The 27516-nt window shown below is 40.4% G+C and overlaps 1 protein-coding gene across 6 annotated transcripts in view; it reads left to right on the top strand.

Annotated features, from left to right (window-relative positions):
* LOC107217103 (protein pangolin, isoforms A/H/I/S) overlaps nt 1–27516 on the top strand; it is a 131118-nt gene that overhangs the window by 14164 nt on the left and 89438 nt on the right. For all 6 annotated transcript variants that reach the window (XM_046735407.1, XM_046735399.1, XM_046735391.1 and 3 more), the window contains one exon: nt 5569–5672. In XM_046735407.1, the coding sequence (XP_046591363.1) occupies nt 5569–5672 (104 nt within the window). The remainder of the gene's footprint in view (nt 1–5568; nt 5673–27516) is intronic.

The following is a 27516-nucleotide window of genomic DNA, read 5'->3' as shown; positions in this document are numbered from 1 at the left end:
AGATATATTTGTAGGCCTTGAAAAACCCTACGCAGAGTTTCAGTTTTTCATACTCATCGGTCTCTCTCCCCTCCCCCCCCCCCCCCCCTTTTTTTGCCCCTTCACAAGAGCAGGGCAATAGCTGTCAAGCACCCTGTGTTTGTGTCAGTGAACTTTGAACCGCTGTTCACCTGTTATGCCATCCAAACAGCTCGTATCTATAACCTGATCCGGTAGAGATGTTTTGCACTTGTTGCAGATTTTTGAAAAAATTTTTTTTGACATTTTCGATTGTGACGTGCTACTCGCGATTTTTTTAATTACAGGACGCAGGGTGTTAATTGATCTTTGTAGATTCGGTACGGATAATTCGATATTGATATTTGAACTTTGACGATCACTTTTTCAATCTGTAGTTACGTTCCGTATTTATATATCATGAAACGTAGAAAGAATCTCTTGTTTGAATAATTTATTTTACATAGGTACACACTTCCTGGTTAATACTTCGTTGCGTTTTGGATCGTGATCTTTGGGTTGAATACGAATGTCAGGAAAGAAATAATAATTGAAGTGCTACAACGCGATTCATTGCAAATTAAAAAAGTGTGGAAAAACGGGAAAAATCAAATGAGCGCAATTTTTCTTTTAACGTAAACAACCTTTTTATGGGTACCACGGTTGAAAATCGTGAATCATTCTTTTTGAAACATCCCAGTACTTGTATATTTTCTCACTGTTAGATTATTTGATTTCACATATTCTGTGATTCTTTCATCTTAGTCGTTTTCCATTCCTTCAGAATCGTCGAAAGGATTTTTCAACTCATTTCCAAAGGGATTCGGGCTTTGCGGACCTGTCGTGACAAGAAAGACAAGGCGAAAGGACGATACGATCGGATCCATTTCTTCTTACCACAATCTTAAAACCGAGACTAATTTCATTATTACCGTATCAAGCTATGTATTGGTTCGCTAGAACGGCTGACGACGAGAAGAAATATCCTTTTGTTATTTTCTTAACGTTACCTATCACAGACACATTTATAACATATAGCTCGAGCAACAAAAGGGAAGCAAGACTCGCAATCAGTATATATGCAATATTGTAGCGGAAGAGATTAATTAAACTGGGGAATCAAAGGAAGAATTAGTAAATCGGTAAAGTTTATAGAATTCATACGAAACGTAATGTTTATTGTAGCATTTATACGCTCGACAAGTCAGGTGTCAGATCGTGGAAATTTCGATCTTTGTTCACCAGCTTCCCTTGACCCAATTGAAAGAATCGTTACCTCATCTCCTATCTCCAATCTCGTGATCACGTTTTTCTTTTTTTTTTCTTTTTTCTATTCCCTTTTTTCTCTTACGAAGAGTGGATCCTCCTCATTCCTTGGAACGGCCCTGCCGCACCGCTCCAGGGTTCGGATAATACTTATACCCACCACACACATTTATTCGTCCAGCATTATACCTGTGAGATGGGCTTGAGAACCTCGGGGTCTTCTCCCTCCCTCCTTCGCGCTGCTAAACCCGGCGTAGGATGCTGCAGGTTGGCCGAAGACGACGACGGTGGTGGTGGTGGTGGTGGTGGTGGTGGGTATGCCGTTGATGGACCAGAGCTAATCTAAAAATCACCGGAACTTCACAATTATAGTAATTTACCAGCCGACAACAAGGTGTACACACTAGCTTGTCCATTATAGCCTTAACGCCCTACCCTTCTTCTTCTTCTCAATCTTCTTCTTCTTCTTCTTCTACTTCTTCTTCTTCTTTGTCTTCGTCTTCTTCTTCCTCCGCCCCCTCCTCCTCCTCCTCCTTATTCGACTCGTCGTCAGCTCTCTCTGATTGCACTCCTTTGCCAAAATTTATTACGAGAACCAGATTCCTCCCCCTTGAGCCTATGTCTGTGCTACACGTAGGCATCGCCGATTTGTGTGTGTGTGTGTTATGCACGGATACGCACATTTTACTTGCTCTCCTTGTTATACATTTGATGGAATGGCGATTTATATATTTATTTTTTATTTTTTTATCGCAGATGAAGTAAATGCTCTAATAATATATTCGGTCCGTATGTTGGACGAAAATTGAATCTCTAGTCAATATTCGTATGTTAGTTACAAAGAAAAGAGTAAGGAAGATTTTTTTTATATGTAATCGACTTTTTGTGAAAAATTTCATGAAAGATGAAATCGATGGACTGAAACTATGTAATTCTGACCTAAAAAACTGCGCATTGTAAAATCGTCGTCGACACGATATACTTGACTGGAAAATTCAACCCGTTGTGCGATAGATGAGAAAATAAAGAATATACATGTAAGAACGACACGTGGGAACAAAGAGAGGCGAGAAATAGAGAAATGGAGAGAGAGCGAGAGAGAGAGAGAGAGAGAGAAATATATATATATACATATATATAGATAGATCTATTATTACCATCCGAGTATTATTCCAACAAGACGGAGAAGTAAACAAACTCAGAGGAGAGCAAAGCTCAAAGTTTGTGTTTGCAGTTGTGCGCTGCTTGCGCGCAGGTTGGGGGGCTTTCCTTCGAGGGTTGACGCGTATTACACTCGCTTCGTCGACGACGACGAGGATGCCCAGGAAAGAGGGCCCAGGGAACGTTGACGGCGCGAAGAAGGGGTCTGTTTACACCCACGCGATACACATGCAGGCCGTGCAGGTCGCCTTCGCTTATATTATACTCATCGAGGAGGAGGAGGAGGAGGAGGAGGAGGAGGAATTTGGGAGGGTCTTTCAGAGGGATGCGTTATAAGGAGACAGGAAAGTTGAGCCGTTTAGAATCGGGGGATGCGGGACGAAATGAAAAAGACACAGAGAGAGATAGAGAGAGAGAGAGAGAGAGAGTAAATTAATAGGAATCTACCATGCAGGGTGTTCAATTGTCAGGGAAATCTCTGGAGAATCGGGAATTGTCACGGAAATCGGGCACGTGTCGAGGAATTTTTGGATTTTCTTTCTCACTTTAAGTGTTGTACGATTCTTTGAAAATATTGAAGGGGTTAGTGGAAAAAGGGTACAAGTGACGAGAAATATGGTTTTATGAAGGAATATTACGAATTGCTAAATTTATGTCGAGTACTATGTACGATTTATGAAAAATGTGAAGATGAAGTACTGAAAAGCGTCAAATATTCTCAGGTCGGTGTTTCTACCGTCACGTCTCGAAAGAATGGCTAATCCTAATCTTCGGTTAGTTTCTTATAATTGGAACGTTTATTGATGTATTGTAATTGTTTTTAAGAAAAATGGACTATTTTAACTTACGACATCGACATCTGACGTATAATAATTTTTAACTAATTTACATGGAAAAGTGCGTTTCTTTAGTCAAATCAGGTTTAAACGAGTCCTGGAAAAACGTTTATTTTCGTCTGGAAAACCGGGAAATGTCAGCGAATTCGATATTTCATTGGCACTGGGCAACCTGCCTACGCTCATTGTACGTTAGATTCCACGTGTGCGCATATGTGCGTATTATAGTATACGCAGGGTATTGTTATACATAGACGTGCATGCATAAAGCGCTTAAAGATGGCGCGAAAAGAACTATTATAACTATATCTCGGAGATGCGGCGAAGCGACCGGCGAAATTCTCCGCTGAGTTAGCGAGTGAACGGGTTGGTGCGAATGAGAGGTAAAAAGAACGAGGAAAGAGAGAGAGAGAGAAGGAAATTCGCGAGACGATATCCATTCAACGGTCTTACGGGATTAAACGCGACGACGGCAGAATTATACAAGCCAAGAATCTTGCTGCGAGGGTTGAAATAGATATCTAGGGTAAGTTATATTTGTGCATGCAGGGTAAAACTTGTACAGCCGTGTAATCTGTGGATAATCGCGTGAGTTATACAGCGGCTTGAAAGTATTTTGAGGAATTGAGGGAATGAGATGAGAATGGAAACATATAGATTGAAATTTATAGGAGAGGGATGACTATCGTACGTTATATAATGGAGAAAATCTAAACAATGTTTACTTTATTTACCGTTCGGTCACGTCTTTCCTATTTCACAATATTTTTTAAGAGTTTGTTTAATTTTAATTTTTTTTTATATTTTTTTTCTTGTTCTGCCTTTTTTCTCTCTTCTTATTCATCTTTTTTAACGACCGACGAATTCCGCGGTTCCCGATGATTTTGCATTTGATGTTGGCGCAGCTGAGGAAGCTTTAAGGTTCTTTGCTCGAAAATTGCTCAAGTTATGTTTCGCAGTTTATTAAACTCTGGTGAGATATATAATTGTAATAAAAAACTGACATGTTTCGTTGAAATGCGAAAAGGGGAACCGCGACGATTAAGAAGCTGAACGGGGAGATAAAGTGGTTCTAATAAAGGGTAAGAATGGCGGTGAAGGGGAAGGAGAGGAAACGCCGCGTGCCGGACTCGACATCGCATCGCATCGCATCGTATCGTCGCGTTGAAATCCTAATTGACTGACAATGAGATGATTCTTGGCATGGATAGACGTACGCGCGTATATCTGTAATGCGCGTTGCTGTACGATTTTCAATGTATTTAGAACCAAGTGAGGAAAAACGAGAATCGGAGTAAACGACGACGTTCTCGAGACGTTGTTTAGAAGTCCGAAAGTATATTTTTGGTATCGGTGGTGATGGCAAATTGCGAAATGATTCTTTCCTATTTTCTACCGGAATTTGAGTAAAGATGTAATGTAATAAATTGTCAAAACGTCTCTCAATCATCGATGATTGGATCAAATTTTGCAACTCGTGACTGATATAATAATAATAAATATAGATGTATATATATATTGGTTTTTTGGTTTTTTGGTAGGAATAATAACAGAAGTTCAGAGAAAACTTGGACCTAGCTCGGGGCGAAATATTATTACAAATGTACTTTACGGGCGCTCGGTCTTTCTTCACCTGCTTCGAAACGAATAAAAGGGTTGAGATAATTATCTTTTTCACCGTCATTATACACCTTGCGCTTCGATACCTGCACCTCGTGTTATTATACAACCATGATTGGCACAACCTTGCGGACCGGATGCATTACCCAGTTCAACGAAACACTGGGCTTATAGGTACTAAAACGACTCGCGCAAAAACTGTACGCGGAGATGTTCTCTCTGGTCATTTTATGAAACGTAATGCAGTCTTGCGCTGTTCTTCGCTTCAATTTTTACTCTTCGTAAGAAGAGGAAGAAGGAGAAAAAGAAGAAGAAAAAAAGACCGAGAAACGCGGGGATGATGGAAATTTGGGAGCGGGGTGAAAATTCGTAATTTGAAAAGTTCCGAAAGCGCTAAAGTCCGGATTTTTTGGTGGTGAAACTTGGAGTAAAGAAGTCGGACTTTGACGACACGTCAAAGTTTTGAATAGTCCGAAACCCGATGCTCAAAGTTCCGCTTGATACGCATCGATACTAAAAACCGATGTCTAATTTTCGATCAACCTTTACAGATCCTCATGTACTTGTTTTTTCCCCTCACACGTTGCGTATGATCAGATGTAAATTCTTTCATTTCAAACCAAGATCGATGACGACTCGTCTAATCCGTTTTCTCTTGTGTCGTTGTGTTTTTTTCGGTGGCGAGCAGGAAAGGTGGACCCTACTCCTCATACCTCATCGTTCAACATGGGCTACCTCGTATCACCGTACTCTTACCCAAACGGCGCTGGAGGACACATCCCCGTCTCTATGGTGAGTCGCTTTTCATTTTTCCTAAAATTCAATTGCAACGAGTCTTCGATTATCGCGCATCGCACCCGCTGCTGTAAATAGTAAATGAAAATCACTGGGTGTCTGCAAACTATATACTCTGAAAGTATTTGGGAAATCTTCAATTCTCAGGGAATATTGGAACGTCGATCGTCGTCTGGGATTTTTTATAAAATATTTTAACGTCACCTCCGACAAGAAACGCGTAGGTGGGTAAACCTACTTAACCGACAATGCGATTCAACCCTTCGAAGCATACATTTTTTACTTGCAGTTAAATTCCTTGAAACTGAGTAAGCGTAGAAGGGTTCACGAGGGATCGATTGATTTCAAAAGTGAGATCAGATCGAGGAATTTTCAAAATTCAAAATGTAAAACGATGAAAAACTTGTGTCTCCGATCTAACTTATACCTGCGGTAAATAATAATAGGAGTAATAAAAAATGTAACGATTTTACTGAATTGCCCAAAAAAGCCGCATTTCAGAGAGATAATATTTTTGGGTCAGTCGGGCAAATTTTTTACTTCTGCCATGTTATACAATTATACGTACATCATCCCTGAAATCTTAACAGCAGAGCGATGATTTTGTATAATAATTAGTTTCGCGGATGCGATTATTAATGATCGCCGTCGGACCGCCGGCAATTCGGTGTTGTTGGTATGAGGAAGGAAGGAAGAAAGAAAGAAAGAAAGAAAGAAAGAAAGAGAACGGCATGAACCGATGGCTGCGCATACGCGCATAGCCAGTCAAGCCAGCCCCCCATTAAAGAGTCTGGTGTGTGCGGCTCTTCCTCGGAGTTGATAAACTAGCCGGTCGTCGCCCGCCGCTGATGCAGATGGTCCGGATCGGCGTTAAGGTCTCGATGCGTCCTTTGCATTCACTGCACGCGATACACGGCGATGCTGCTGAGTCGCCATTCTTCTTATCCCTCTTCCTATACTCTGTTTGTTATTATTTTTACTCATTTTTACCTTATTTCTTTATTTATTTATCTATTTGTTGATTTTTTTGTCTAGTCATCGTTCATTCTCGTTGAATTTATCCTCACCCATTGTTTTCTTTCTTCTCGCGTTATTCCTGCAACTCTAGTTCTAATTTTAATATTGTGTTTTAATACACGTTTCATGTCTGTGTGTTACATCGCCTGAGCATACTTGTCCCAGGACGATTAAACGCCTCTCTCCTTCTCTCTTTCTCTCTCGTCGTCAATTTATACATTGTACCGGTAACGGTTCAAAATCGCGCACTAAATTTAAAGTAAAGCACTTCTAACACCAAATGTAACGAACTAGGCGTTGAAGAATAAATAATTACTTTCTTGAGCTTATTAAGTGAATTGTCAAGCGGCGAAATTTAATTTTTCGCACAATGCTTTGATGGCAAAATGTCCGTTTACGGTTTAAGGTCTGAAACAGGTTTGTTTTTGAAATAACGATGGTTGGCGCAGCAACCTTACTTTTATTTAAACGCGCATGAGAGCTATATGCATTTTTTATCTACGACGACTACTAGACCATTAAAAAGGGGGTCAAAGCGGGTGATTTTGATAAGAAGAGGAATAAAATAGTAAAGTCGAGAAATAATTATCCTTTTCATTTCTTCTTCCTCTATTCTCCAATTCGTTGTCTTAAAACAAAGAGCTTGTGTTTAATTAGAGAACGATTTTTGAATTAACGATTGACGACGACGACGACTACGGCGATGTTGAAAAAATAGGCGGGTGAGGAAAAGGAGGGGGATGAAAGAGCGCGTACAACGCGGATGCATCTCGAGTTATACGAGCGAACGAGCTAGTGAAATCCAAAACCCTCGTAGGTTCGTGCATACATACATACATCTATACATACCTAATATAATACGTGTACGTTTTTACTCCTCAAGGTATTGAAACACAACCAGCCGTTGCATCGCGTTACGCCCACTTTCTTAATTCAAAACAATATAATACACATATAATAATGCCTTCTAAAACATGGCCGTCATCTCATCGTCAGCGTCGCGACGTTTTCGCGTCGAGAACACCGGAGCTTTTCACTCCTGCTCCCGAAGCTTGCGTCCTTTGATTTTCATTTTGTTTATTTTATTTTTTATTTTTTGTTTCACCTCACGATTCGAGTTCACTGTTTTATTTTTCTACATACCTGCTCTATTTTTGTATTGTTATTATTACATGTGTATACGTATAATTCAAACGAGATCTCGCGCTCATGCATGGTATGTCTTTGCCGTTAACCAAGGGGAGTGGTGGTGGTGGTGGTGGTGGTGGGGGGGTTATTTCTTTTTCTTTGCAATTTCTCCTCCTTTTTTTCTTTTTACCATACCCGTGGCGTTATTGGCACGAAGGAAGGCACGAGGAAGGGGTTCGCGAACGACGAGAAGGAGGGCGAACCGGCCAAGCTTTGTCTTTCGCACCAGAACGGAAGACGTGCTTCAGGATTGAACGAACATGCGCGAACCTATTGTTCCTCTATTGTTGGTTATGCGGGGTTTACTGCGACGATATCAGACGACGACGTCGTCGTTATTAATTCGACTATAATACACGATTCCGGGGGGAAGATTTCTTATACAACCTACAACTTACGCGTTATGAACGTGCTCTCGGACTGAAATTAATACTGTATCCGCGTTTGCGGTTATTCGAATACATGAAATGCGAATAAATGTGATAGAAAGAGATTGAAGGGTAAAAAGTTGAAGGCGAAAGAAATTCGATGCGAATGAGCGGTTGAACCGTAAAATCCAAAATACGTGCGGTAAGAACGAACCAACAATGAGAGAAAAAATAAGATGAAACAGCGCGACGATCAATCGATCAACATTGACGCAATATTATGTTATACTGTATGTTTATTCATTTGATTTTTTTGCTTGTCACTTTGTCAAATTATGGACAAAAACATTTTTTCTGCTTCGAAGTCAAGGTGAAGAAAAGAATGAATGAACTAGAAACGAAAAATATCAGTTTTGCTATCACGGGTATTTGAGATGATTTTTCTGAGCTAACAAATTGAGTTTTTTTTTTGTCGAGAAAACCAATTTGGCTTGACCTAATTTTTTTTTTTTTTTTTTTTATACATAATATTTTTCTTCAATTCGTATTGAATTTGAACCGAATATCACAGAGTTGACAAGCTGAACGATTTAGGTTTTAGTAACTTATTGCTAGAACTGGGAAAATGTCAGAGAAAACTAGGTATTAGGTCCTGGAAAACCGGGAAATGTCATGGAATTTTTTTCCCTCAAAAATTTGTGGTCACCCCGTCTTGCCACGAAACGATTCCGAATTTATATTTACTTTCAGCTGCGTGATATTTTTTTTTCTCATCTCCTCTGAAACAACTCTCGTCGTTCGCTCGGAGCGACAGGTTAATTGAAATTGGAGGGGAGGGACCTCCGACTCAACTCAACCTATTCCTCCTATTCTCATTCTCATTCTCATAATATTCAACCCTTTTCTATTCTCCGCCCTTCTGATTGTCGCATTTGCATATATCTCGGAAATTTTCCCCTCGTTTATAATTATGCATATAAATATGACAATATGTTATAACTTATACGCGCTGATTTTGACAACGGCGCTTTACGGACTAGCAGTCGCAAGCAACCGAGTTTATCACAAAGGGGTCAGCAATTATCACCGATACATATACATATGTAAATAAGAGGCCACTGCTCGCGTATCCGAGAGAATTTAACGTTCGATAAATAATTATATTATATCCACGTTCAATTGTATCCGACACAGTCCGTCAAGGGATTTTTCCCGCATTTTCATCCATCGAAATTCGGGCTTTCTATTCTCGCGCTGATTTAGAAATTATCGTTTATCTCATCCCATCCTTTTTACAATTTTCAATTACTTTGCGTACGACGTTTTTATATAGAAGATAATTCATCGTATTTATTTGCAATACAGTGTGGTTGTAATTATTAATAATCATTATACTTCCGTGCCGCACGTGCCGCGGTTATGATAAATGAGGACGATCACATTTTTTTTCAACTCGTCTGGATTTTTTTTTTTCTTCCTTCCGTTTTATTTATTTGTCTTTTATTTTTTTCAACACATTCACTTATACATTCACACCGCGATATAATTGCCTACCTATTTATACGTGTCACATGTATATGCTGTGCAGGTTTTGCGATGGATGTGTTATGTATAGTACGTAATGTATATGTAATATGTATATGTGTGTACCGTAAATCACCGATCGCGATGACATTGAACCGCGCAACGGATACGCGTGACAAATATTTCTTATCAATTATATCGATCTTTTCTCACCAATATACAATAATAAATACTCGATATCCTCCCTCGCTCTACGAACACTGCAGCTTAATGATTTAAAACTGCTTCTCGTATAAAAATACAAATCCGTCCGCGGTTATAATCCAATTTTATGAAACAGCAAAACTTGTATAATCAAATTTGATTTGAGCAGCGATCAGCGCAATAATTTTCGCATCCTCCGTTATTTTCTAAGATCTATGCAATTCTTATATATAAATAACTTTGATTGCCGTTTGAGTAATTTGATTAAAATATATCAATATCGATATCTTTAATTAGACACGATAAATACTTCAATCTGTCAATTTCATTCGACTTTTGTTTATAAGGAAAAAAGTTGATCCTTTTTTTCGTCTTGATTTTTTAATTACTCACGACTAATTTAGCATTTTCGATTCGTTTTAATTTGTACGCATCTTTACCCAATTATCTCGTTTGAAAACTTCCTCTCGTCATACCGCGAATTTCAAATTAATATAATTTTTACACTTATAATATATTATCTATCAAAACAAAACTAGGATGAATACATCGTAATACACATATCCATATTATGGCGGTTCATTTAAAAAAATTTTTTTTTTAAGGTGCTACTCTAAAACTTTATGGAAAATACGGAAAAGAAGATTGTCGTAAAACATGCAGGAGGTAGGAAAATATTTAAGACGTCGCTACCAATTTTGCAATATTTTTTATTTATTTTATAATTTTCTACTTCCTCAAGATTTCACGACAATTTTTTTTCCAGTATTCGTCAAAAATTTTTCGAGCAGTGTCTTGTAAAAAAAAAAAACCAACAAAACGTTAAAAAATTAACCACCCTAATACTCTAATATATGTATACGTACGTATACACCTAATTGAAAATTATCCGACTGGTGTAATTAAGATTTGTTTCGTCTCGTTCTCGTCGCTCCATGTTTCAAATCACATGATAATATATACGACACGTGTATATTATATCCATGGTGCACGACTTCCTGGTAATCGCATTTCGTACATTCGTACATGTCCGTCTAATGACTCTAAATAAGTGCCCATGGGTGTATTATGATTATTATTATTATATACAAACACGCGGCATGCAAATATCGTTCGTACATCTATACGTATATCATCACACATACTCGACATCACGCACACACGGCTTCGCGCGCTACTTTCAACGACGCACTACGATTATGTTCTCTTCTCTGAAATTCTTATCGCTTTGGTCATGGTGTTGTACAATAAACCTCGGTTCTCGCCGTATACGAAAACTGAGTTTTATCTCAATTTCTTTTCTTTTTCTTGTTTCTTTTTTCCCTTCGTTTCGTTACTTTTTGCAAGAAACAATTAGATCGTGTCTGACCTGATTCCGCGAAGGATTTATTATATCGACTGTCGTAATATGTTGAAGTGGTGCTGCTTGAATAGCAATTGATAAAAAAAAAAAAAATAAAATAAAGAAAGGACAAAATTTGTGGTAACGAAAGACAAAAAAGAAAGACAGAAAAAATCAATTCAGTTGAATTAAAATTCGTATAAATATTTTCCATCACATTTCCTCTCTCTTTACATCGTGATTAATTTGGATCCGATTGTATACATGTTTATATATATACACATATATATTATGTACATGTTAAAAGAATGTCTAACGGAAGCTTTGCGTATATTGTATATATATACATGTATATTGGTTGATTAAGGAACGCGCGTCGTATTTGGTTGTATATCAGTATTGTATACGTTATACGTACACAGTTTATCTATCGGCTTGACGAAATACCACGGAATCTCTACACTATAGGTAGGTACGTGTATGTCCATCACATACCGGAAGTGCAGGTCGTAAATTTCCGTGCTGGATTCTTCAAGTATCTGTCGTGTATGTATCTACGCGCTGTATAACCTAGCGTATACTCTATTTGTAGGTATACAAGATCGTATACCCGGTTTCAAAATTATTCTTAAGCAAAAGACAATTTTGATTTCTTTAACCTGAAACATCTAAAAATATGCATATACCTTGAATGAAAATCAAAAACCACTATCGAATAATTACATACGTTATATGTATCAAAAGATTACGGATATGCGTTATATATATGAAATGATTAGAAGTAAGTGAAAAAAAGAAAAAAAGAAAATTTAAATTCAAGCAAAAATAGAAAGGAAAAAAAAAGAGTTCGCGCGGCTTTCGGCAGCAGGCTAACATACTACATATATTACTAAGTATACGTGTATGTCGGGCCTAATATTTCACCTAGGCTTTATATAATGCATATAATACCGTGCGATGTAAAAACACAATACGAAAAGTAGGGAGGAGGATAAGACAAAGATAGGAGAAGGATTGGTTAGCCATCGAGGTATATATTACATACAGACTTATGTATGGCAACAGGTATGCACACCGTATGTATATAGGAGAGAAATACCTTTACTTTATATACTATATATATATATACATGTATGCACGGACGGACGCGTATATACGTAATTTATAATACGTATATAATACAGGTGGGGTTGTATTCTTGTTTGTAATAGAAATAGCGAGGCGGTAAGCTATTAGTACGAGAGAAGTTGGTCTCTCCGGTCGAGATATTTTGTGTGAGTCTTCTTGCCTGTGTCTGTGTGTGTAATTGTGCATCAGCAGCAGCAGCAGCAGCCACTACACGTCTCACCAACCGTGGCAAGCAAAAGCAAGTCCAGCCTTGGCTCGCTGGCTGGCCTGCAGCCTGCATCACAGGGTTTATTCTACATGCAAGCCCGCGAGCCTCAGAGAAAGACGCGTGTATAGTCGGATAAAGAGAGAGGACCGTGCCGAAGAGAAAGAAAGTGAGAAAGAAAGAAGGAGAGAGAGAGAGAGAGAGAGGCGAGGACTACGACGACGGCTACGTCAGATTAAAGGCGCGTTCGGAACCATTAGCCGCATTTTTATGGCTGGATTATATATTCATTTCTCGAATCAATGGATTATCGATGATCAACAATAACAATAACACAAGCTTACTCTGTTACATAAATATCTCAATACGCTTGAATAAAATTTGAAAAGAATTAGAGTGAAAGTTGTGGTGGGAAAAAAAAAAAAACGTGAAGCTTACGAACAAAAATTTATCGAAGAATTTGATTACAATTTTCGTATCGTTTATTATGATTGTATTGAAAGTAAAAGTAAAACCTGTTCAGGCAGAAATTAAACGTCGATACCCGAAAGAAGAGATTTTTAAAAATGGTTGAAGGGTCGGGGGAGGGGGGCGAAACCAATGAATAAAAAAAAATTTTCCTTCCGCAAGTCGACAGGTCGCACAGCGGATGAGATAATCGCGAGGCTATCGATCGCGAGAAACGAAACGGCGTAACCGCACCCTGTCGAGCTGTCGCGGAACTTCGTTGACCGGGGGGGGGCCCCCAGGGTTAGGGTTGCCTCCGGTTCAGCCTCGAGGGCTGGGTGAAGGGGGGGGGTGATGGAAGGAGGGTAAATGCGGCGGAGGTACCCGAGGCATTGCGGTGGTTGCCAGCGATGAGAGAGGCGTGCCCGTCGTGCCCGGCGTGGTAATAGCGGGTAAGCGGCGCTATTATAACCACGCCGTCAGGAAAAAGCATTGGCGAGGGAAAAATTGACGAGAGAGAGAGAGAAAAGTAAAGCAACGACAACGACAACAAGGACGAGAACGTGGTGAATGAAATCGTGGGGGGAATAGTGGATTGAAAAAAGAAAACCAAAAAAAAAAAAAAAAAAGAAAGGGAGAGAGAGATGACGGAAAGATAAATCTAAATATCTTATTATGCGTGAAGTCATTGAATATATACATATATGTACAAGACTTCTTGTCTTATTCAATGAAAATAGAATGAAAAAAAAAACTATGTAATAATTATACATTCTTCCACATCGCGAATAAAACAAAACAAAGTATGGTGTGTGTATGTGTATATATATTTATTTATTCATTGTATAAAACGCCACGTTTGCGTGAGTAGAGTGTCATTTATACGCAATAAAATGCGTTTCAAATTGCACTTGCATCTCCGTGTGTCCGTCCGTCTACTATGCCTGCGTGTGCCTGTGTTCGTGTAACGTTTACACCTGATGAATAATATGCCGGGCGCGCATGCCGCATGACCACGGGAAGGAAGAGTAATTTCGTCGCGTCATAAGTCAAACGAACGAGTTAGGCTTATTATACGTATAGGTGTAGTATAAGTTACACATGCATATAGGTACAACAAGCACGCGCGTCCTCGCCTTTTGTTGAGTGATTTTATTCAATTAATTCATTAGCTAATTAATTCCTCTTCCTTTTTCATTTTTTTTTCTTTTTCTTTTTTTTTTTTTTTTTGGGGAGTTTGTTTTTTCATTCCCTTTCTTCATTCTTTATATGTAATGGGTTTAATCATGTAGGAGAATTTCATCATTACGTCTATCGTGTTATCACATTATGACGTTCCAAATGTGTGATCATAATAGGTAGAATCTTTAATTATTGACTACGATTTATCGACAACTGACGTATTTTTTTTCTGTTCTCTGATACCGTCGTATATTGTAATTTTCTGATTTTCGTCTTATTCTTTGATCACTATTATTATCAAATCTCGACGCAGTTCTAATCTCTCTTCTCCGTCTGGCGTGATATACGATGTATAATAATAATAAAAATAAAAATAATAATAACCTTGCTAAAATATGGAATTGTATATATTTCAATAAAATTGTGCGTTTCATCATTTTGCGTATAATCTATCTACACACATGTAGACGGTGATTCAAATGAAAATTGATCGAGACCGCGTGGTGCAGTCTCGTGGTGCGATAATAATTAGTCGGAATCTTCTTTGACTCGATAGCGATGCTGTTTGTGCATCATGCGGTGCATGTACGGGGCGACGATGGAAAAATAACTTCCGTGTTTAACAAGACAATTTTTAACGCCTCCGGACGCGATGCTAAATAATATACGTCACACACAGATGCACGCACACAGGCGCACAAATATGACAGGTGGACACCGTCGGACGATGGTAGAAAAAGAAATGTATCATCTCTGTGAAATGTATAACCCAGGGGAAAATGAGCAGAAGAAACAGAAAATGGAATGATAAAAAAAAGCGCTATCGTTTTCAAAGAAATAGCAAACTTCGTTGGTTTTATCTATTTCTTTTTTTTTTTTTTATTCACTTTTAGTTTAAATCAGGGAAAGAGATGAAGCGAGGAAGAGAGAAAAAGAGAGGGTATAAGAAGGAAAAAAAAAAAAAATAGAAGAAGCGAAAGATACGACCGACAACGGGAGGTCGGTGGCAACAGCTGCGCGAGACAACGGTATCGTTGTTATCGCCGAGCGTTCGTTCGTTCGTTCGTTCTTCTCTCATCTCTCTTCTCGAGTTGTATCTCGCGCGAGAGAGGCGAGAGTGAGAGAAAAGAAGCGGAGGCTTCCTCCTCCACTACTTCCAACTCCACCAGCGAACGCAACCGGCATACCCGGCACCCACGCAACGCGCACCATTCGAAATCCGGTCTAGCCTAACGTGGTGTTAATTAAAACAACCGACAATCGCGACTACGCGGGGTGTGGTGCACCTTATCCCCGTAGACGTGGACGATCCATGGTGGTCGGGCGTACTCCTTTCTGCGTTCGAGTTTCTCCTTGTTCATTCCACGCGATCCCCTCTGATCGTTGATTACACAGCCGTACTTGAGAAAACAATTTAAGTACCTTTTCCGGTGGACTAGACCTGCATACTGATACATCTCTTTGGATATGCTGATAAGAATGACGCGGAATTATCGATTTTTTGAAAACTATTGATCGAAACTATAAATTATTATTAAACTTTTCCGCTGTCAAGACTGCGTGCTGAAATTTACGAAATTTTCATTTCATATTCAAAGAATCAATTTATTTTTATCGATTCAATCGAGACTTGTTCGATTATTTTTTTTGATTCGATTAATCGGTGCATCGTTTATTTTTTTTTCCCGGGATAACGAATTTTCGATTATCATCCTCGTCGATATATTTATTCAATTGATAATACTTGGATATTTAAAAATAGGTATTACACGAATCATTTTCCTCGCTTCGTTATCCGATCATCATTATTCATCACTGGGTGTGTGCAGATACTGAAATTCTTCGGGTCGGGTCGAGTCTGGTAGAATGGATTACTTTCGGGTACTCGGAAATTTCGGATTATCCAAAAATTTCTGGTACCCGTAAATCTCGAGTTACCTAAAAATCCCGACTTCCCCGAAAATCTCGGGCTTACCGAAGATTGTAGAGTTTTTGAAAATTTTGGTCACTGCTGTTCTCGCTTCTCCAAAAATACCGGGATTACCAAACCGAACAGAGATTTTCGAAAATTTCTTATGTTAGTTCCGAAATCTCGGACAATCCGAAGGACAACAATTTCGTAGCCGCCTGAAATTACGAATTCCAGAGGTTCTATTCTCAAAAAATCGGACTAGAGGCTTACCGAGAAATATACTCTCGACTTCTTTCATATCTGCGTCATTAGCACATCGTCGTTAAATGATTTTACCATCGACCATTACAGGGGTGTGCGGGTACTGAAATTCTCTGGGTCGAGTCGGGTAAAATGGATTACCTTCTTGCCGGGTACCAGAAGATTTCGGACTACCCAAAGATTTCGAGGTTTACAAAAAATCCGTCCCGAAGCCGAGTTTAAGTACCCGAGATTTCAGATACAGAACACCCCTACACCGTTAGAAATGCGGTGTTAGATCTAGCACCGAAAATATTCCAGAGAAGTCCGCACTATTTTGGGTGTTGATTCTCAGACCAGTTGGTGTCAAGAATCGAACGACTTACACGGATGACGCTTAATCTTACACTAATCGGCGTGGACTTTTATCGGCACTCTGAATTCTTCCGACAGTGTGTATTCGTCACGTAACCATAATCAGACGTGACTAATTTTTGAACAAGGCGTCGCTGTAACGCCAAGTCATCGCCAGCGTGCGACATATTTTGACTATGGTATGTATAATATATGATACGCGGTATCACGGGAACACGTTTGTATTACGGGTAGGTAGACCGAAGAAGTCGACTTACGCACCGTGATGATGGCGGTGGTTCCGTTTACGCTGCAAGCGAGCATGATGCGTTTTTCTTCGTTACATGCCTCGTTACATTAGCGCCCTCTGGCAATTCTCGGACGACGATGCCTCTTCGAGTTCGCGGTGCGATGCGCATTGCGCCGTTGGCGCGCGCGCGCCTCTCCGACCGACTGCCTTTTTAGCTATACTTATACGCATCCTTCAAATTTTACTAACAACCACGCGCGCGGTCTTTCTTCATTCCCGACTCGCCTTTAGCTTCGGTTTGCTTCGCCTCGCTGCTCTTCGTCGTCTTCTTTTTCTTCGTCGTCATCTTCTTCTCCTTCCAACCCTCAACCTCATCCTCACGGAGACTATGCAAGGAACACGAACTTCACGCATACAAATCTTTTTCCAAAATAAGAGGGCACTAGTGTTCTATAAGTTCCAAAACCCTGCGGGTGGGACTTTCTACGAATCGCATTGCAAGATCATCGATTACTCCATCTTGGGCATCCCAGAAACCAATGACACTTTGGTGCTAAAGGAACACCAGCGACGAAAGTGGTACAAAAAATAAACCTAACGTGTACGATCGCTCTGACAAGTTTTGTCAATTCACCCGTTTGAGCGAATCGTGCTCCTTGTACAGTCTTTGCGCTCAACTGCTTGACGCGAGATCACCATAGGCCGTAATCTTTGCGGTTCAAAAAAGCTAATTGCAAAATCGACGATGCCACTTAGGCCCCATTAATCCACCGTTTTTAACAGCCTTGACAACGAGAAGGAGATGATTTCGAAACGTTTTTGCACGTAACGTCCAGGGTGAATTACGGTTATATCGTTCGTCATAACGCTGCTCCGTCCTTCGAGCAGACTTCTTTTGCACTACCGTGAAAAATACTTCCGACAAGGCTTCGAAGAGCGCGCTTCGCGCAGCTTATGGTGTGCGGTTGTTAAGCATCGCGAGAGGTGAAGCTACTACTTTCGGCCTGCCGTATATCACGTGCATAGGTATGCATGCACGCGTTTCTACTAGCCGTCGAAAAAACATTGTCTAAACGAGAGACGAGGATAACGATCACATTGGGTGAAATTCAACCCAAAAGTGACGTTTTTGCTGAAAATTGGAGTTTTAAAAATCTTGGAAAAAAACAAGTTTCCAAATATTGTTTGAGAATCGCGGCAAAACTTCCATCAGTTTTACCAACCAAAGTTGATTATTTCAATATTTTAAAACATCGGAAAAAGTTAACGAAAGTGCCAAAAATATTTAAAAAAATAGTCCTTTATCTTGCACGAAGAACGACGCCACGAGGCCCGATCCCATGACTGACAATAAGAGACTCTGCGAAGAGTTTGAAAAATGTTTGGCGTGAAAATCACCCCAAGTGACCGATTATATTTATATATATTTACATATATTTACCACCGAAAATGTAAAATCTACAATATTTTTCTATTCGTGTAGTACAAGTTTTGGAAATTCTCCCGTGCCGATGGTCTTGATAGTCGATAATTGACAGAGAATCCCAAGTTACGCATCGCGTGAGATAAATATCTCCATATATGTGTTATATATAATGCATACAAGTAAAGATGGATGGATATAGAGGAGAGACAAAGAGCGGTGCAAAATGTCGGGGAGAGGAGGGGAGGGGGCGTGGGTGGATAACGTGTGTAACCGAAGAGTGTCGCGCATTTAGATAATGCCTCTCTTTTCGCTTTTCGTCCTCCTCCTCCTCCTCCCCCTCCCCACCTCTTTGCAACATTCCTGCATTTTCTCTAAATACGTGATGTATTCATCTTCAAACTCCCTCTCCGCAGATAGATGATACGGCCCACTCACGTTTTGTAATGCGTCGAGCGATCCGGCAGCGAGGTTCGTTCGTCGTTTAAAAGCATCGTAGTACCGCGGTACTACACGCATCCTTTTATCCTCTTGTGTAAAGTCGGTCTTTAGAGTTTTTCCTTCTTCTCATCTCTCCTCTCCTCTCCTCGCCTCATCTCATCTCATCTCATCTCATCTCATCTCATCTCATCTCCGCGCCCTCGCTTCTTATTAATGTCATCCTCGAACGGCGAGGGACAACGCTTATCCTTCCTACCTTCCTTCTTTCCTTCCCACCTTCATTCCTTACTCTGCCTCGTCCGGTGCGTATGGTGGAAGCAATCGGTTCTCGTCACCATAAACGCTAATACGTCGTCTTGGAGGGGCGGGGGCAAACGGCGGAGTACGCGCGGGCTGGATATCCACAACCATTGACGATGGTGTCGGGAATACAGCGACCATTAGCGAGGCTGTAATTGTCGCCTACTCACGAGAACAATATTCTTCTCTCCGGTTACGGGAAGAGATGCGAGAAAAATGTGCAGGGAGATGAAGAGAGAGAGAGAGAGAGAGGAGTATAGAAGTATTTGAGACCCTTGTTACTACGCTTCCTCCACTTTACCGGTGTGCCGCTCGCCGCATGTCGCTACTCTTTGGGGGGGGGGGATTATTTATCTCTCGTTATTACTTACATGTACAGAACTCGGAAATATGCTTGTCGTAGTTTCGGTGCTATAAACTTAGATACCTATAACGTATATTCTCCGGGGGGGTATTACGATGAAGAGACGTGCACACTAATACCTAACAGTATGTTTTTTATCCCCTTGCCTTGCCATTGTTCTCCACTCATCAACCCCCCCGCCCCCTCCGTACACTTTTTTCGATTATATATGTAGGTAGGACGTCGTATCGTGTATAACTACAGAGCGACACTCCGATCACCCCCGTGTTGAGTGTTCATCTCGTCTTCGCCACTTTGTACATATTCATGTTATATTTTGTACCTCTGATTTTATGGGTGTAAAGTATGATACTTCGGATATGTATTCGAGATGGAGTGTGATACGTAATCCTTGATACTCTTTTTTTTTTTTTTTTTTTTAATGAATTCCTTGCAGTTTTTTCAGTTTTTCGCATAATCCATACCGTTTCACAATTTTTAGTTATACATATCCTGCACCTAGCAATATGCCTGCAGTTTATAATATTAAGGAGATGTCGGAATTTCGAAAGTTTTACCGAATCGTTACTCCGAAATTATATATATATATATATATTGCGCAGACTCTCAATTAATAATTACAATATTTCACAGCTGCACGGTGTCGATTATGACGGAAAATGATGAAAAAAATTTGATATCATTATATGTATAATATAGATATGTATAAATATATATATATATATATATATATATATATTTATGATACAGGCGCTGCAAGTCTCGATGCGGCTGCAGGGCTATGAACCCCGTATATTTATTACGGGGTGTTATTATATATTATATTATATATCGATACCGCGGTCACGCATGGGGAGGTGGTTCTGTGTTATAAGCATCGATATCGTGCAGCGGGCGGCGAGGCGGCGGGGGGATCGCATCGTTTAATAGAATTGCGGTTTAAAGTCTATCTGACCGGAAATTTTCGATGTAACTAAACGGTTCCCCGAGGTTTAACGAATCGCCGCAATTATATGGCTATAACCATGCAGCAGCCCGCACCCCATGCAGCCTGCTTCCCCTTCTCCCATCGAGTCTAATCGGTCCCGCCGCAGCGCACCTGCCTGCGTCCTATATACGGTATAAGCCGCGTCGTCTATACCTACACAACAACGTCGCAAAACACCATGAAGCACCGTGGGTGCGAGCATCTATCAACGTTCGTTGCGGCCGTTGACGTCGCACAATCGACGATTAGACGCCCTGGCATTTATGCCCGGAAGAGCGTTCACGGGGTGTCTTATAGCTGTCGGGGAAATCTGGAAGACCGGGAAATGTAGGGGAATTCACATGTGCCAGGGACGCGCTGGACACCCTGGTCAACCGTTGCAGGGAGAGGGATAAGAAGCCGGGTTTTGGGGGGACGCGCAGAGTGCAGCGAAAGGATGATTTTGCTTGTAGGTGCCTTGATCTGTGCAATCTGGAAATTAGTGTCGCACACATCTGGAAAAACTAGTGAAAATATCAGTTTTTTTATCGTGGGAATTAGGAATGATTTTTTTAAGGCAATAAGTTTACTTGGTTTTTGTCGAGAAAACTGATTGGCTTTGACCGGTTTTTTTTTCTTTTATTTTTTCTTTCTTTTCTTTCTTGTATACATACATAACATGTTTCTTCGATTCGTATTGAATTTCAATCGAATATTACAGAGTCGATAAGCTGAACGATTTAGGTTCTAGTAACTTATTGTTAGAACTCGAAAAATGTCAGGGAAAACTAGGTTTTGTAGGTCATGGGAATTCCGGATATGTTATGGAATTTTTTTCACAAAAATTTATGGCCACCCTATATAAGTCATGCTTCTATATATTTTTTACTCCTATAGAAGCATCCAGCAAGCAAGTTTATGTGATCTAATCACCGATTATTAATTATCGGTTCGCAATTATATCGAATTATCATAATTGGAAGATGCGTAATTTATAGACATACGTGTATTATAATATATACTTGCATTATAGACTGTTGCGTTTGGAATAGACATACATATATATTTTTTCTTTCTCTTTTTTTCCTCTTTCCGAGACTCCGCTTGAAACACTCATTTGAAATCTTCGATGAAGAAACGATGATATCTCTAATTGGTGGAATTTGAATTTTCGCCATTTTAATATCACTGGGAAAAATGATGTCACTTTCTTTTTCAAATTGTTGCCACATAAAAGTAAATCGCGTTAAACTATACGATTTTATCCTATAGGAAGAACTTTGTGCAAAGAATTAAATTCCGTGCAAAAGTGTAATTCGAAATTTTGCCGTCTAGTCAATATTTGTTCAGCCTTCCAAAAGACTTCGAAACACGAACCTTCACATAAAATTGTCAACTTTGAGTCAAAGGTTAGAATTTTTTTCGAAATCGAACGAAAAAAAAAAAAATATTTCCCTCACGTTTTTCGAATGTGGAGGAGTTCCGAGAGTGAGCTTTTCAAAAGATATCCTTAACGGAAAATACGATATACTTCTTTCTACGTACAAAACAATTTCGTTTTTCAAGTAGAAGCGGAAAATCGTGAAAAACGTTGCTTTCAAACGAAGCCCAACTCTGACACTCATGTACGTATACGCTTACCTACCCCGGTTCAAAACTTTGCAAAGCTTAAATTTCGACTCTCCATTTTATCGACTCGTTACGCATGTATCACAGTTTTCGTGTACATACTAAAAACTTTTACGAGCATAAAATAACGACGACGCGGTGTTCCGTTACTCTCGGGGCTTGAAAAATTATCCGGCAATCTCTCGCCTCTCCTTGTTTCTTACACTTGTGCGCGCATCCATGTGCACGCGGTCGTGTTCGGCAAAGAAGGGGAGGAAGAGGAAGAGGATAAGGAAAAGGAAGAGGGACAGAGAGGGAGAGGTGTAAGGCCCTCGGGACCTGGAGGAGGGAGGATGCTGGATATGCGCGGGCCTTGCAGGTATAACGCCTGGGTTTTGGGACCCCTTATAGGTTCCCGTTCCTCGAAAAAGCTCTCCGTGCTGCCCCGACCGCAACGAACGAACCGACGTTGTTATTTATTGCACGTTTGGCGTTTATATTGGATTTACACAACTTAAATACCGAGCCTCAACACGCCGCGGCATAAACATAAATATTGTATTTTGGCTCCTCCCGCATCACCGATCCCATGCAGACCCGTAGAGATAGGGCCCATTCTCTCTTTCCTCTCTCTCTCCCTTTTCTTCTCTTCATCTCCTCTTCATCTTCTCTTCTCAACGACGAAACTGACGCCCCGTCGTTTGTTACCTCTTGGAATCATCCCGTTCTCTCCTTCTCCTCCTTCCTGGATGCTCCGTGTATCGCACAAAAGAAAAGTAAGAAGAAAAAAAGGAAAAGAAACGTGGTCGCGAATGCAAACGGAGAATTTTCAAATTTTACCTTTGAGATCGATTTATCGATATGGACACAGCGTACGAATAATCGATCGTTGTTATTTAAGAGGAATTTAAAGTTACCGATTGGAACGAGATCGGTTGCCGATATCCTTTAGATACATGTCCGTGTATCAAAAGAAATCGAAAAAATATTCAGAAAAATGTCGCCATCTTTTCTGAAAAATAAATAGAAATAATTTTCTTTAACGCGTGGAAAAACTAGGAACTTGGAAGTATCAAATTTCATTCCGCAAGGTTGAAACGGCGCGTTTCATCGTCAGACGACGCGATTGGTGTGCGGAGGTATTTACATCCGTACATTGCACATACATAGCTATTACATACACGCTGGAGTTTGCGCGCAGAGCGTGAAACAAAGAGTAAGAGCGAAGGGCCGGGGAGGGAGGGAATTCGGTCGGAGGGTGGAGAGAAATATGGATATCGAGTTACCATGGCGACCCCGCATAGGCCTACGTTCACGCTTATACGTACCTACGCACCTACATTATGCATCCTGCGAGATGTTTTCCGTTGAGAATCGTGCTCGTTGAAGATTGTTTATTTATAGATATGGGTAGGTATATAATTTGGTGAAAAATACAATCGAGAATCGCGTCGCGACGAATGTCTGTGTCACGTACGATTAACGATTAAGATGTTTAGCCTGTTGATCGTGTAAACATGACGGTTTGCAAACTGTGTGCCGATGTTAACAACTATGGAGATAATACGAGAGGCGAGGCGAGGCGAACGAAGCGAGCAAGCGAGCGTGATGCACGCGAACTTGGGTGTCGTGCCTTTTCAATACCTTATATTCTATGTCCTAGGTTACATATGTACAGAAAATACCGCCTTCTCATGCCGATCGTAATCACTTGTTGGATCGAGAATTGAGGAGGGAAGAAAATGATCGGAAAATACAGGAACGAAGGAAAGATGAGGTGAACAATTATTGTACGTGTAACGGAGAAAATATATTTTATACGTAGGAATCGAGTCAAGGAACATGGAACGATTTTACGTTGGTGTCAGATTGGACCGTGTGTCAAGTACGCCAATAATCGTCCTGACTGAAATCGAATTGTTTGTAGAATCACCCCAGTTTTGAATAATAACAGAAATGAAAAGTTGACTTTATAGAGGATAAAAGTAAATTCAGGAATTCAAATGTAAATAGAAGTCGCCAGTTCAATCGGAAAAACAAAGTTTGTTTTAATTCCGAAGCAAAATTTGGTTGAATTAAATAAATTCCTGCCTTATACTCATGTTGTATAACGGTTAACCGAATATTTATTTGATTTGTACAAATTATTATCATCGGTACTACGTATATTTTCAGATTTGATTTTCTGGATAGAATGTACGAAATATTTGATTTTACGATACTAAGTAGTATGTCTGTACAAACGAATAATTCAGTACTCATTTCGGAGGTGATGTAATATATTTACTTTGGGCAAAGAGGAGAAAAAATTATTCGATCAAATGCAACGTTTTTGCAACAATGTTGGATTTCGTTTTCCGACGTCGGGCGCATACTTTCTTCACTCGAACATTCGGTTCTCATTTGGGCGTCTTAAGGTGATGCCCTGGTCGATTTCGACTTGTCGAATACATCGCCAAATATCGAAAGTCCACGTATCTTAAAACTCCAAAAGGTGCTTAGCAACAGTCTTATTATATTCGCAATTCTGATCAAAAATACTCCAGTTCATTTTATTTCTGTGTCAAACGAGAATGCGTTAGAGTGGTTTCCTTCACAATTGCGTGTAAAATAAGATCGTTGAACCTTTTTTTTTTTTTTTTCTTTTATCCTGCTTGTTTGCGAAGTGTCGAAATCGACGAGGGCACCCACTTATAAATGGATCGTTTATTGTGACGGGGTGAAAAACCGGACTTACAGCGTAAAGGTACGCAAGTTTGATACCGCCACTTTTTCATCTCCCCCCTCCCTCTCATCCTTTTTTTCTTTTTTTTTTTTTTTTGTTTTCTTCTCTTTTCATCCTCGAAGAGGCCCCGCGACTGCTTGTCCGAGCATGTAATCCGGGGTACCGCGGGCGCGAAGCGCAAAGCGGCAACATTGTAAGGAGGAGGTGGTGCGTTGGTCGGCGGCGCGGAGGAAAAGAGGAAGAAGTCGGTGATGAGGGGCGAGGAGAGGAGAGGAGAGGAGAGGAGAGAAGCGGTGCGAGGAGAGGAGAGGAGAGGAGAAGAGAGCAGATCGGGGACCGGGCCGTGGGTGCCGTCCGTGTCTGAGGACGTGGACGTGTAAGTGAATGTGCAACGCGTCGAGCGTCGAGAACGGGTCGGCGGTTCCTATCCTCGTTACCGCGACGATGCTTGTCCCCCGCGTGCCCCCCTGTAACCCGCGACATGATCTACCAGCCTCGCTCCTCTCATTCTTCTTGCTCGTTTTCCCTTCCACTATTCACCCTGGCCGCCCCCGCCCCTCTTTTGCCACCACGACTCCCACTCCGCGGTTTCATTCCCAGGGACGAAGAATGGGACCTGAGAACCCGGCCCCCTCCTCTCCTTTATTTTATTTTTTTTTTCGTTTTTACCTCGGCGTTTTTCTTTCCTCTTTATTTTTTTTTATTTGGTTTTTTCCGCACATTTTTACGCAGACGGTCGATTTTATTAATACGACAAAATTTGGTGGGATACTGACCAGCTACGCTGGGATTGTGGTGGGTGAAAGTTTAAAATAAATTATGAGTATGTGGAAGTGTTCGAGTACCTACAGAGGGGATAAAATATTTTTGAAAAAGATTTTTTCTTTTTTAGTAATTCTATATTCTGACGAAGAAAACGAACAAAAAATAAGACAGAAAACGCCGAAACAATGGTGAAAAAAAAGAACATCTCCCTCTTTTTCATTTATTCAAAACAATCCAGAGGTAATTTATTTTCTTCCTGCGAGGGGGAGGAATGATCCTTTGGTTCCCTTCACGGTGTGTATAATATATCGTGAATAGATCTGAGCCGTCTACCTGCCTGCTATATAATATAATCGTGCCTCGACTATAGATTGTTCATTAAATTGGATACCCCTATCGGGTGTACATCCTGCATGTGGGATTTCGAGATGACAGAGTCTGCGCAAGGGGTGTCGGCTGGTTGAAGTCCTACCCGCCCTTCCGTAAACGACAGCGTTAATCGCGAGAGCGTAACGAATTTACGATAAAAGATATTGGCTTAAATGGAAAATTTCGCTGGCACGGCAGTCGAAGGGTGACGAACGGTGGAAAAGTTGCGAATTCGAGTGTAGGTAAAAATTTCGAGATCAGAAATGCAGGCGAATTATTTTCGAGACTGAAGATAGTAACCTTATCGTAACTGTACGTCAGGAGGAAAAAAAAAAGTCATCGATCAATTTTAGAATGACATTCAAGGATTTGGTTCTTTAGAATAAGAGTATATATATATACATTGTTTATAAACAGTTTGCTCTAAATTTCGGAAAGTCGTTGAGGTGCGAATTAGCGATTTTTCCCTAAACACGCATCGTTGCAATAACTTTACTCGACTTGTGTCTGTGATTTTCATTCCCAGAGGGGCGCCTATGGGTTTTCAGGGTTTTTAGTGGACAGCCCTGGTTTTTCCTCTCCCCACCGGACGTGCCACAACCTACAGTGGTTCTCAACGCGTTGTTGTGGTATGCGATCGTACGAATACACCGAGAGTTGTTGTACAATATACGTCGAATACTGTGCGGACCGATGCAGAGAAAAGGAATAAAAAGGAGTTTGAGAAATAAAGAAAAGAAATAAGAAACAAAAAAAAAAGATAAAGAAAGGCTGTTTCGTGCAACGCCGCCGTCTCGCTGACGACCTCCTGGTGCATGCTGCTAACATGATCCGTACGTTGTTGCGCTCTCGACGTCGACGACACGTGTCACGTGCCGTGCAGTGACGCGTTACTCGTTAACAAACCAAACCGTTAAACCGCGTCGACGATTAATACTTTAATTTGCCTACAATGGATGTGTCGTACGATTTTTCGAACATTTTTATAACATCCTTTCAGATGATTATTGTCGTTCTTGCGCAATTATCAAGGAATATACGGATGGGCATGGTAGATTTTTGGAATTTTTCTTAGCCTTTCATTCGTCTTTGATAATTTTATTTTGGTTTTTTCCCCGCGGTATGAAAGATTTGATATTCACGTTGCTCGGTGAATAATTGGCTCTCATTTGAGTCAGTGTTTTTCTTTCAACCGTTCCGCTTTGATGTGCTCGGAAAAGTGGCGAAGTTATTATAGTCGATCGGATACTGGAAACTTGGGTATAATATCACCAGATCGCGACATTTCGAGGTACGGAGATAATCATCCCCGTTACAATAACTCAAAAATTAATGATGTTATCTAGACGAAACTTGGTACATTGCTTAGGTTTTTTTTTTGTTTTTCTTTTTTTAAAAAAAAAGGAATATATTCACTTTGGCAAGTATAAACCTACTGAAATAGCGCTTAGGTTCTAGACTTTATCTATTATCAGGCCGAAGTTTGTTAAACGTTATTGTAACAACGCATTTTTAGAA

This window comes from Neodiprion lecontei, chromosome 1 (genome assembly GCF_021901455.1).
Source record: "Neodiprion lecontei isolate iyNeoLeco1 chromosome 1, iyNeoLeco1.1, whole genome shotgun sequence".
Taxonomy (NCBI): domain Eukaryota; kingdom Metazoa; phylum Arthropoda; class Insecta; order Hymenoptera; family Diprionidae; genus Neodiprion; species Neodiprion lecontei.
The sequence above is the reverse complement of the archived record's forward strand: the minus strand, read 5'-3'. Positions and strand labels throughout refer to the sequence as shown.